The following is a 12,976-nucleotide window of genomic DNA, read 5'->3' as shown; positions in this document are numbered from 1 at the left end:
TTGTTTGGTTTCTATAGGAAAGGAGCTCTCTAACAGCATCATCCATCTGAGTACTTGTGTCTTTTATTTGCAACCTATAGCAGTCACCCCTCCTCTCTCTCTCTCTCCTCTCTCTCTCTCTCTCTCTCTCTCTCTCTCTCTCTCCTCTCTCTCTCTCCTCTCTCTCTCTCTCTCTCCCTCCCTCCCATATGTGATTAGATGTCCAACTGTATACCAACGTACACGTCTATTGGCAAACATTAAGTAATAATTCAGATAATATCCTGTTTGCTCCAGTCTAACCATCTGTTTATTTTTAAGGTTTTAAAGGATGAGAGACAAGTAAACTATTCATCTGAACAAACCAACCTGGGATATTTCTGTGGAAAACAGCTAGAGGGCAGACTAGGTGAATGAATATGCTTAATGAATTTCTTTTTCCTCCTCAAAATATTAGGTATTAAAGCTACACTGAGAATCAATAATCAGTTCAGACTGAAAGAAGCACGAATAGAAAAGATTTGCTTTAAAAATAAACAAAAGGCTGGTTTATTGTTTGTGGCTGTTTGCAAACATATAAAAACTGACCCATTTTCATTATATTACATTTTTATAAAGGGGATTCCTCTCATAAACTTTGAAATGGTTAAATAGGGAATAACGCAACAGAACTGGAAACTAAAGCACAGTTCCCACTTGACTTCTTTTTTCATATACTGTAAATATATAAGTTCGGGTAGAAAAAACTTTTTTTTACCAATGCTTTCTTCTGACTTTAATACCATTTTGCATATGTACATTCATGTTTCATATGTTTTTCTTTTTCCCCAATAATGGGAATTTCCCAATAAACAATATTTTATCTTAATTCATAGGTTCATTCCTAATAGACACTCCCCATATCCCAAGCCCAGTGGCTGCTAATGACTGTGATTGCCCCTTCGTTCACCACAAAAACAAAAGCTCTCTCCATCCTCTGCATAAACTGTGCTCCATCCTTACCCTGGAACCAGATGGCTGATCCATTGCTTCCTCTGGAGAAGACTAACAGAGTCATTATGTTTGGCCTCTAAAGGCCAATCTCGTATGATACATAAACACTCAACTTGGCTCAACCCTGTACCACATACTGATGCAATGTTTGACCTCACCACTTTCCAAGCATAATGCCTGGATGGAAAACAATATTCTAAGCTTTATGGAGTTATAACTTTATGAGGAACTGGAATGCTTTTGTAACCCAACAGTTCTGTTTTGCTATGTTCATCATTCAAGTAATGTAAAGTCAGATTTCTTAAAACATCATGATGATTACAACAATTTATTTGATGGAGGAACTTGACACAGATTTCTAAATAACTGTCGTAACTCCTATTTTCCCTGAATCATTGATTATTTTGGAGCCCCAGAATAAACATCAACCATCATTTAGAGGATGATAAGTGAGCAGTGTCCCAACACATTTCAACACTTCTTAGTGACGAGTGTTAACAATGTCTTTCAGCTGCTTGGTGAATGAAGCATGCAAGGCCCGTGAAGAGCTCTCCAGCCTGCTGGCGATGTCTGCTGCAACAAGAAGCATGTCTTCAAAGGCCAAGGACTCTTCTCTGATTCTGCTCCGGAAGACGAACAAGAAAAAAGATGGATCATGTGGAAAGATGGAGTAAGAGAAAAAGAGCTGAGTATATTGGGTGATTACTTGTAGGGCTTTGTAGTAGTCAGGGAGATTAGGATATGTGGAAAAAATGTGGAAAACATACAGTGGGATCCTATATATATAGATATATAATGTACAAAAAAGGGTAAAACTTGGTCACAGTAGAGAGTCGCATTGCTATTTGAATAGACTTGAATGCGTCTCTGCAGAGTTTTATAAGGAAATATTTCATTATCATTCGATTTTTGATGAAAAACTAAATCTTTGGGTCTTTAAAATGGCAGGAAGTCAGTGTTCCAGTTGTTTGGATTTCTTAATTAGGTTCTTAATACATCGACAATCTATTATGAAGACGCAGACATGTGAAAACATTTTTCAGAACTAATTTTCTGTACTCACTTCTGCATCCCAGCAAGGGCATCCAGTGCATCTCCCTCCAGCTGCTTTTTCAGATCTTCTTCAGCTTTCTCAACCACCTCATGGCAGCTCTTGTGCTCCTCTTGGATGCCGATGATGTTTTCTTTAATCACATCTTCATAGCTCAGATCTCCTATCTCCGCTCCCACAAACTGTGCTAAATTCTCCATCACAGCCGTGTTCCCACGCTGGATGGCCTGCAGATAGGCCAGCTCCTCCTTCTGGGCCTTAAGTCTTCGAGCCGATGCTGTGTTAGTGCTGAAATGTACAGAACACTTGTCTGGTTGGGGGTCATAGAGCAATGAAGGGGAGGGTGATGGTGAGAATGATGTGGCTGTAATCCAGTCTTGATTGTTTCCCATCCTCACAGGCTCATCACCAACGGCTTGGGTCGTGTCATTGGTCACCATTATGGGAGAGTAAATGTCAAAGCCTGAACCCCAATCATCATCTCCACTTTGGCAGAATGTTGGGGTTGCCATAGATACCCAGGCCAAGATGAGAGGCATCCAACCATGCCACATGGTGACCTGGAAAAAGAGCATGGTGAGTGACTCTGAATAATGTGTGCTAACTTAAGTCATCAGGTGGAACTTTTTCAAATGAGGAAAACTTCTTGGGGTCATGTTTTAGATGAGGAGTTGATTTTCAGCATTTTTATGATTATTTATTTATTTATTTATATTGGATAAAATATTGAACAATGATAAATGACAAATATGCCTCTCATTCTGTACTCATCATTCTGAGCACACTGAGCAATTCACTCACAATCTGGTGCTGGTGATCTGGGACTCGTAATTAAGACTCAGATTTGTTACTAGACTGGGAAATGGTACTAGTTTTATTTACTTTATAGAACTTAAGGGAGATTGTATTTATTTACAGTAAAAAAAAAGTTACATTATAAGAAATGTCACTCAAAGCAGTCTGAACCTTTGGTTTTACGATAGGGTTGAGGGTCTTTTAATTCAACATACGCCTAAAGGCACAGGTGTCAAACATGCGGCCCGGGGGCCAAATCTGTTCCACCAAAGGGTCCAATCCGGCCCAGACGCATACAGACCAATTAGATCTCCACTGGGTCAGACCAGTAAAATGTTATCATAATAACCTATAAATAATGACAACTGTAGATTTTATCTTTGTTTTAGTGGAAAGTAAAATGACATGAAAATATTTATATTAACAAGCTATCCTTTTACAAAAAAATGTGAATAACCTAAGCAAATATGAGCAACCTGAAATCTCTTAAGAGAAGTAAATGCAATTTTACTAATATTCTGATTATTACCAAATATTTTATGTATTTGTAATTGTAATGCAAGATGTAATGCACATGTGTAAATGATAACCTGAGGCAGAATATTGTTACCTCCGCCAAGGAGGTTATGTTTTTGTCGGCGTTGGTTTGTCTGTTTGTCTGTCTGTCTGTGTGCAAGATACCGCAAAAAGTTATGGATGGATTTGGATGAAAATTTCAGGAAATGTTGATACTGGCACAAGGAACAAATGATTACATTTTGGTGGCGATGGGGGGGTTGGGGGGTAGGGGGGCCACTGATCTGCCTTGGCGGAGGTCTGTGCTGTCTTTTCTAGAAAAGCTCTCGTAGAGCGCAGACCTCCGCCAAGGCAGATCAGTGCCCCCCCTACCCCCCACCCCCGATCACCACCAAAATTTAATCATTTGTTCCTTGTGCCAGTATCAACATTTCCTGAAATTTTCATCCAAATCCGGGGCAGTGATCTGCCTTGGTGGAGGTCTGCACTCTCCATGTGCTTCTAGTTAAAATTGCACTTGTTTTTCTTAAGACATTTCAAATTCTTCATGTTATTCAGATTTTTACTGAAACGTTGTAGTGTAAACATCATTATAATGTAATTTAACTTTTTTCACTGTTATTATTTTACTGGTCTGACCCACTCGGGATCATATTGGGATAAATGTAGCCCCTGAACTAAAATTAGTTTGACACTCCTGTCTAAAGATATTTCAACAATTTTTTGTCTTTTAGTTCATTTTAGTCTAATTTTTATAGTCCCAAAATTGAGTTAAGGGGATATAATGGTTTTACCCCGAAGACCACTGCCGGCCGATCTCCTTTGTATGAACGCGATAATTAGGGCAGATTTGGTTGGATTTCTTATCCCTTGATAACCAACATAGGGGACCCCTAGTGGAAGAACCCTATGAATTTCAGCTTCTCTATGAACATTACAAGTCATCCAAATGGGAATGCTTTAGTTGAAAATCCGTTTTTTGGACATAAATCAAAAAATTGTAATTTAATGGAAAAACCGACATTACGCACATCTGTTTTTTCGACATTTAGTAAATATCGGTAAAGTTTTGCATATATGTCCAATGGAAAAGTGACTGCTGTTGTAAAACTATAGACATGTGTCTCTGTTTCACCATCTACCTTTGAACTTTTAGACAATAAAATCAGCCACCATGTGAAGGTGAGAAATATGTCTAGTACTCAATTTTAGAAAGTCTACAGAGCCTCTGAGGCACAAAGTGCACATTAAGTGTGGGAACTCGATGTGAAATCTCTCCTTAAATCCGTCAGTCATCAAACACTTCAGTTCTACACGATTCAGCTGGTGATTCACTGAACCACAGGCACATCATTAGATATAAAGGCCAAAGCAGGAACATCAGGTTTATTTACGTCACATCACATTATCTACAGTTATTGTGTTAAAAAATGAAAGCCCTGATGTTCATGTCATTATCAGGGAACATTTCAGTTGTTCTGAACTTTTAAAATAATAGCATCATTGAATATAATGTAATAAAAGGCAATCTAAAAAGCCAAAGCTTTTAAGACTCCTAGACCAACGAAGAAAATTTGATCAAGTGATATTAACACGACTTTGGGGGTTAACTGTCATTAACATCCTTTAATGGATTATTTATACACGTGTCTGAAGGGATGAAAATTAAGAGCCATGTCTTAGTCAGACTTCATTGGTAGCTGATGTATTTTTGAGAGCTTTTTAACACTAGTTTTTATATTCAGTTTGCTGCCTGTGTTGAGGTAATGAGCATCAAACTGGAGAGTACTTCACACTATGTGGTTTTGCCAAGCCTTAGCAGGAACTTATGTCATGCTTGGGCTGTAAAAACCAACTTAGCCTCTGGTAGTTGTGTTCCTTTTGCTTTTGGTGAGTAGCAAAGGACCAGCTTCTGCTACGTTTCTGTTTGCCACACATCAGGTGAGATTTTACCATGAAGAGGATTTGCTTCCACGGTGACTGCCCTTCCTGTACAAGACTTTGTGTTTGGCCAAACAACAGCATTGCACTTTATCATCTCACACACTGACATTCATTGCTCTTCCAGCATCTGGAAATGTGGAAGTAAATTTAAGAATCTGGACCATGCTTGTTAGATTGAGGAATTGCAGACTCTTTCTGCTGTCAGAGCAGATTGTGTTTCAGCTGTAACGTAGTGTACTGTTTCAGCTCTTTGTAGTCGTACATTTGAGTTGATTGACTTGCACCTATTGCCATGTTTTCCTGAAAAATGGCCACTCACACATGCTAACAGAACACACACTGTAAAAAGTATGTTTATTTTAAGATGAACTGTGTTGTTGCTCAGTCCTATAAAACAACCAACTGTTGCCCTCTCTCTTTCTACTTCTGTTCCTGATTACTCTAAATGGTGATCTCACATGTGTTACAGCAGCTGTAAGAAGACTGGTAAACCAAATCCTTCAGGTCACTTCACACTGCGTGCAGACACATAACCCACATTTATGCATCATGATATTAGGGTAATACATTCATGTTCATTAACCTACATGTGAATGGTTGTGGGCGCCAGGATTTCAGAAGTGGGACATGAGCAGATGTGGTCACATTTGTATTTGTAAACGTATTGTAATGGTGAAATATTAGTATAAAAAACAAGATTGCATTAATAGTGTCTGATGCCTTAATATAATTTGTTGATCTGTGTCCTTCAAGTTCTCTGCTTACAGTCAACATTTTCCAGGCACTCAGGGTGTAAATCAATGTCTATAAATTGTAAATCTGTGACAAAAATTAATGCACACGCTGTTGAAAGGTAAAAGGCGAATATATTTGAATTCACTGAATCTCTTCAAAGTCAAAGACGACTCTTATTGTGAAGGAAGTTCTAACACAGCATGTCTAAAACTGTCAAACTCTGAACCTTTACTCCACTTATTTGGACATAAACGAATCAAAACTTTATGACGTAGAGTGCCAACATTTTTTTTAAAAGACAGCATTCAGCCAAATGTTTATGTCATCTGTCATAAAACATAACTTCACTGTGTCTGTGTTCAATTATCACATCAATCAAAGATGCAAGTCAAAGGACATTTAGTGACATTAATACAGTCATAAAAGACCTGCTAACCAGAAGCACGCATGCTCTACTCTTTATCTAGGACTGGCCACAGCAGTTCTCTTTGTCTCTGGAAAATGTCTGCACAGTTTCCACGCTGGCGTCGTATGGTTTAGTTGAAAAAGTGTTTGCGCTACACTCTCTGTGGCCTGTTGTGGCCTCTTTGGCTTCGCTGTGAAGGTTCTGTCATTGTGAAAAGGCTTTTATAGGCTGACTTTTCTTCTGGCTTAAAATAGCAGACGCTTGCCACAAGCTCAGACCAACATCAGATTTCAGTCCATGTTAGCAATGCCTTAAAAAGAGAACAGACTACATCCCTGGCAGCTCTTTTTCCTATAAAGGCTGCAATAATTGAGTAATGGATTTACCATATACATCAGACATAACAGGCTATGGTGTTTTTTTCATTGAAACTTGAATAGATGCTGCATCAGGGCATCATAGCGATATAATTAAAACTATATAAATGCAGCATCCCTGGATTCCTACCAGGAGCTGTTTTTGTTTGTCTACACTGTCACTATTTAATGAAAGCAAATAATCAACAGTAGAGGTTTATGAGAAGAAAATACCCATAATTTTACAAAGTAGAATTAATTAACTTTTTGGATGCAGTCTTCTCAGAATTGGCAAGTTATGTTGTGCATTAACTTGTGCATCATTAATTTGTTTCTCTTGGCCTGGCTGCTTCTTTCCTGTTTTGGGCTGGAGGTGTATCCGTGTTGGTAGTCATAGCCCTTTGGCCTGCGCTGTCAAAGCATTAACAGGTGTGTTTCACAGTTGTCACAACACTCAACCACCAAGAAAGGTCTATAGCAGAAACTCAGAGCAACAAAAAGTAGTGAGTGATATGTTATGATTTAAGGTTGTATACATTGCACTGCACTGGCAATTAGAAAAGACATACACACATGCACACACATTGTCACAAACATATGTAGTACCTATAGCACATATGATATGTGGAAAAATCTCAACATGTCTCCCTAAGTTTCTGTCCAACTCTAAAGCAACCATCCATTTCAGTAAACTTTTTAGACAATTTAAAGAAGTGTATATGATGTATTTAAGGCCAATTGAGATATCTGTCTTTTTACTAACAGAGTGGAAGGTGAAAAAGTTACAGGTTCTCAAAGTTTGACTAATCCAAAAACAAAACAAAACAAAACTTACCTAACTGTAGAGATTTTTTTTTTTACAGCTAAATTCCACTTCCACTTTTTCAGTCAAGAAGAACGATTGTAATGGTTCAGGACTGCCATTCACAAGCACAGAGAACAAATACTCACTCTGGTTTCTTCTTCATATCAGAGACAAAAAAAAAAAAAAATGCAGGCACACGCACACACACAATTAGGTTTTGGCTGTGGAGTGTGTCTGTCTGTGTACCCCCGTCTGCTTCTGGGAGGGAATGGTGGGGAGGGGGCGTTCATAGACGAGGCTGAAACTGAATGATTTCTTTCTTTGCAGTGGAAAAGGGGCTGGGGTAAGAAGAAGAAGGTGGGGTAAAGAGGGGGCGTAATCTACTTCACATCTGTGGGCTCTGGTGGGAGACAGAGGAAGCAAGAGGGTTCTTTGGTATAGTGGAGGAATGTGTTTTTACTGCCATGCCGAATGTACATTTCCTTTTTTATTTTAGATATAATCTTATAGCAGTTACATTTAGTTTCCAAACCAGGAGGGGGTGGGGTCGTGAGTTTAGAGTGGAGAAAAGGAGGTATTCCTTTACTTCATGTTAGTAGTTCATGTCAACATCTGGCTCTGTCTTGGTTTATTTAGTCTGAATGGTTAAATACATACAGTATAGTGCATTTATTTATTTATTTTACGTTGGTACAATTTTCAGCTTTAAACCAAATCCATATACGAAAAATCTACCATTGATTTTTGACCTCGTTTTCAAGGCAGAGGTTTGCAGTCTGACCACTGGCATGTTTGCTCTTTTGAGCCAGAAGTAGCTGAACGTGTGGAGCTTTAGGAGTGTGGGGAGTCATGGGTAAACTGTTGATAAACTGGTAAACCTCATCAAGCATAGGCCATTTTACTATGTTGTTGATTTAACTTATAACCATAAGTACAGTCCAGCTGTCTGTCCAGGAAAACTAAATCTGATAGAAGGCAGTCAAGCCCTCTGTTTGCTCTAAAATGTTATTCATGGGGCAGTAATTTCTACACCAAAATGCTCGTAGCAGTTAAAATCAAATGATTATTACAAATGACACCAGAATCACTCCTTGAACAAAAAGGAGGATTGACATTTTTCTTTAAAGACAAGTTCAGTGTAAGTTTATGGATGCCAGGACTTTTGGTCAGTATCTAATGGTTATGAGCGGTGTAAGTGACTTAATGGAGTGATATTTTGCTTTTTTAAATGGAGTTATGCATTTTGAAACATTTCCCTGTGGTCTACATTAACTGTAATTACTATACTTGGGTCTGAATTCTTCATTAATTAAACTCCACAGGTCTATCTTCAACAATATTTCTTAGTAATGACAGGAGAAAAGTTGTTTTGAACACTGGCCCTTTAAATGCACATGAGCCACTTCATGCCCCACCCCCTCCAGGTTGTTGACTGTGCTGCTCTGTCCCATTCAACCAACAACTGAACATTTTAGGTAATTGACTCAAAGTTTGGACATATTTTCAATATGGGCTACAACCGCTGCTGCTGACAAACAATTATGGCGTACTCGGAGAAATGTTCGTCGGAAGTCTTGACCTTAAATGTGCAAATGTCATGATGTAACTAGTTATTAAACTCAACAAATTAAGAAGGACTTAAAACGGGTTGTAGAAATCCACTTGATTTTTGCCATAATGAATATAAAGATAGCTTTGCAGCACCTGGAGGGTTCAAACTGAAACTTTATGAACTGTTAGGGTCCAAATACACAAATAAATGTACCAAAGACTAATAAAAATGGGTTTAGCTAAATATGATCCCTTTAACATGATGTGAAAGCTTAAAGAGTTCTGATCTGACTTTTCAGAATGAGTCCCATTGAAAAGATTATATCTGTACTTGATTCAGGATCACATATGGAAGTGACCTGCATCAGAATTGTAAGGTTAGATTCCATGTGATTTGTGCTGTTCACAATGTCATGAAAAAAAACAAATAAAATCTGATTTGCAAGAGTGAAAAGATCAGCTGTGGGCCACGTTTGCCTGCAGTGTAAACATAGCTTTGTGGAACCCTTCATCATTAACATTTTTCAGATTACATGTATTTTTGCCAGAATGAATATAAAGATAGCTTTGCAGCACCTGGAGGGTTCAAATTCAAACTTTATGAACTATTAGGGTCCCCAAGTACACAAATAAATGTACCAAAGACTAATAACAGTGGATTTAGGAAAATATGACCCCTTTAAACATTTACATCCAGTGTAGAACCTGGAGAAAAACACATCACAGAAACGGCTGCAAGTTAAAATGAACAGAACAGAAAACTTTTAATGCCAACAGATGCTAAAGAATCATTCTTCATCATGAACCAATGATATTCATGTTACAAACAGCGCATATATATGTTTACACCAATACTTTGCCCATTTAAAATGAATCTGTGTCTGTGTGAGGGAGAGAGTAAGAAAAGCAAAACACCAAAGTGATTTTCTAACAGCAAAGTTACAGCTTTCAAACTACTAAATACCCCCGAATCTCTCCTATGACACCAGAGAGGTTAAGGACCTGAACACTTAAGCAGATATTCACTCTGGTCCACACTCAAACATGGCAGGTGATGCTGATGTACCTTAATGCTGAATGACATACATCATAAAACAGAAAAAGAAGAGGAAATCTGTTGTGAGCTACTATAGAGACATGGCAGTGCAACATGGACATGACCCATTTACTTATTCAGTTATAAACAGCTCATTCTAAGGAACCAAAAACACAACGGTTGTTATTTTCAGCTAATCATACACTCATGAAAACATAAAAATGCATGTTATATTCCATTTCTGCAGTTAGTTGCCTTTACATCTTACACTTTAACAAATACTGAAGTGAATCTGAAAAGTTGGTCTCCATTGAAAATGAGCAGATGTCAGGGTCTCTTTATTAGGACAAACACAGCATGTAAATAAATTCAAGACCAAGACTTTTTGACACTTTATATTTACACCTAGCATAAAAAGTAACTCAATTTTTTTTTAATGTATGCCTTAAATAAATTTTAGAGCTGTATTAAAAATTCACCAAAGTTGCTCTCTTTACAGCGTGCATGAGGCATAAGGTATTTGCTCTGTTAGACTGTACTGGAGAGCAGTGCCCATCATACTTGATGATATTTCTTCTCTTAATAGTCTAGGAGTGCGATGGAAAAAATTAAAGTAAAGAATGGGCAACTTGTTGTTTCATCCCGTCATACAGTGAGTCACCAGTCGTGTTTGAAAGCCAATACATGAGTGCATTTTACCTCCATTTTCGCTCTCACCCTCCCATCACAGATCTTATTTGCTATTCGCAGCAAATTAATACACAAGATGAAAAACATGGGAGAATAAACCCACCTGCTATGGACAGGTGGGTTTACTGACAAGATAAAGCACAAAAAAAGAAAAGAAATTCAACACTTAATCTTGGAGAAAAAAAAAAAATCCATGACAGCTGCTGGTTGGAACAAATTATCCAGATCAGCTATGGTTTGCATGATTCATGATACCTACTGCAGAACAACGTTTCACTGGAGGCTGAATTATGAAAGGCCACGGAAGAGATTTTTATCAAGTTGTATTGGCAACATTGACAGGTTTCTGGCTCAGTTTAATTTTATCTGAGAAGAGGATTTAACACATTTTTTTTAGGTCATGGATAATCAGATATTTTAGTTGGAGATGCGTCATTGCAGTGTCAGTGCCGTTTAGTTTTAGGTACATGTTTACTTTTTTACTTTCTGTGCTTGCTTTGGCCTTTTTAGTATGCATCAAGCAGCAGTTTTTTGCAGTGAGTCGAAAAGGGGAGAATTAATTATCATTAAGAGAGTAAAAGTAAAAGACAGAAGTCACAAATAAGCCTATAAATTGATGCATATTTTGTCCTCAGCCCAGTGTGCATTTAGTCTTTCAGATTAGTCTAATGATTTGCATGTGACTGTTAGGACATTGTATAGTTAAAAGTCGTAATATCTTTTTAACATAATTTCCCATCATTATTTTCTCTGCATGTTGTCAGGAATGTTTTCTTTTCTTTCTTTTGGGCCACACATGTTACCCTCATGTTGCACTGAGCCAGATGGTCTCTATCACACATGGCATTGGTCAAAATCCTCAGCAGTGTTTGGACATGCATGTAGCATGTCCTCGATGCTCCATTAGCCTGAGGAAAGGAAGGCACCATATGGGAGCTGTTTTTCTTTGTCCATGTTACAAAATTGACCACAAAATCCTTGACATCTCCAATGAATATTACATGACGTGGATGATGAAATGCAGTAGCATCCATTACAGAAATAGGAAAGAATGTTTTTGAGATTGCTGAAATATACGACAGGTACCTAATTCACTTATCTCTAAACTAAGTAAGGATTTTTTGAAGGAACTGTCCTGAAAATCCTCACAGTGATTTTCTCATAGTGAAATTTATGCCATAATATAGATTAAATAATAATAATAATTTGATATATGGAGTTAGAGAATCTGACGGTCTTAGATGATACATTTATGCAGTGAAGGTCAATTAAATTTATAATTGGAATACCTTTATAATAACTAAAACCACAACTGAGACTAATATTCAGGAATTTCTACTTTCTCATATCACAACAGAGCACATGTGTTCAGTTTACTTGCATTTAGTTTTCCATTTTCTGTTAAGATTTTCTATTAAGAATATAATTCTCAGATGAAAACTAAATAAAAAATTGACACAGCAATCCACTAGAGGGTCTACAGAATGCAATTAGATGTGGTTGTGACCGTGAATATATTGACCAAGAAACTGTTTCAGCATTTTCTAATTGACCAGCGCCTCGTGCACCCTGAGGGCTGTTATTGACCAAGGCCAAGGACTCAGCGCTCTCTGGAGCCACTTATCCACAGCCATGTACGAGCAATGAGTGCCACAGTGTGTTGCTGCTGATAAACTCTGTTAATCCACTCTGGGAGCCCGACACTGTCGAAGCTTGTAGCGAGTGTGCTCTGCTGCTTTGTCCATGTTCTCTTTTGGAGCTCAGACTCCAGAGCTCTGGGGTAATAGGCTGAGATTTGAGATTAACACTGTCTATTAAAATCTATAATATGTCAAATGTTGTGCAACAGTTAATACATCTGTCAGTGGAAATGTTCTGTGAAATTTAGCGCTGTTGCCTGTGGATACGCTGTAACAGTGACAAATATTCTTTCTCAGAGCTGCACCTCACCCAGCTGACCACCTATCGAACCCCTCACATGTCATCATGTATTCGATTAAAGGTGAAGATGAAGCAAATATTCACTACTGTTTGGACGTTCAGATGCCATTGGAACTGTTTGTGTCCCTTTTCTAAAACCATTTCAATATAAATACCAGATAAACTCAAACACATTTCA

The 12,976-nt window shown here is 38.0% G+C and overlaps 1 protein-coding gene across 2 annotated transcripts; it reads right to left on the bottom strand.

The window, feature by feature from the left end:
• Positions 1-865: 865 nt before the first annotated feature.
• LOC115414652 (uncharacterized) lies at positions 866-7,833 on the bottom strand. Of its 2 annotated transcripts, none has more exons than XM_030127886.1 (3): positions 7,727-7,833; positions 2,036-2,583; positions 866-1,592 (listed from the first exon to the last, which is right to left on the bottom strand). In XM_030127886.1, exons 2-3 carry the CDS (start codon positions 2,575-2,577, stop codon positions 1,454-1,456), a joined length of 681 nt encoding a protein of 226 aa, XP_029983746.1. In that variant the 5' UTR covers positions 2,578-2,583; positions 7,727-7,833; the 3' UTR covers positions 866-1,453. The 2 variants fall into 2 exon arrangements, with proteins under 2 accessions (XP_029983746.1, XP_029983745.1); XM_030127885.1 differs by having other exon boundaries at positions 7,611-7,742.
• Positions 7,834-12,976: the final 5,143 nt, after the last annotated feature.

The sequence above is a fragment of the Sphaeramia orbicularis genome, chromosome 24 (assembly GCF_902148855.1).
Source record: "Sphaeramia orbicularis chromosome 24, fSphaOr1.1, whole genome shotgun sequence".
Taxonomy (NCBI): Eukaryota; Metazoa; Chordata; class Actinopteri; order Kurtiformes; family Apogonidae; genus Sphaeramia; species Sphaeramia orbicularis.
The sequence above is the reverse complement of the archived record's forward strand: the minus strand, read 5'-3'. Positions and strand labels throughout refer to the sequence as shown.

What these genes read in the sequence shown, in the direction of transcription:
- LOC115414652 (XM_030127886.1), bottom strand. Translation starts at nt 2,577, where the DNA reads ATGTGGCATGGTTGGATGCCTCTCATCTTGGCCTGGGTATCTATGGCA. An exon ending in GCCCTTGCTGGGATGCAGAA is followed by an intron (nt 1,593 to 2,035) that starts GTGAGTACAGAA and finishes CTTCCGGAGCAG; the next exon opens with AATCAGAGAAGAGTCCTTGG.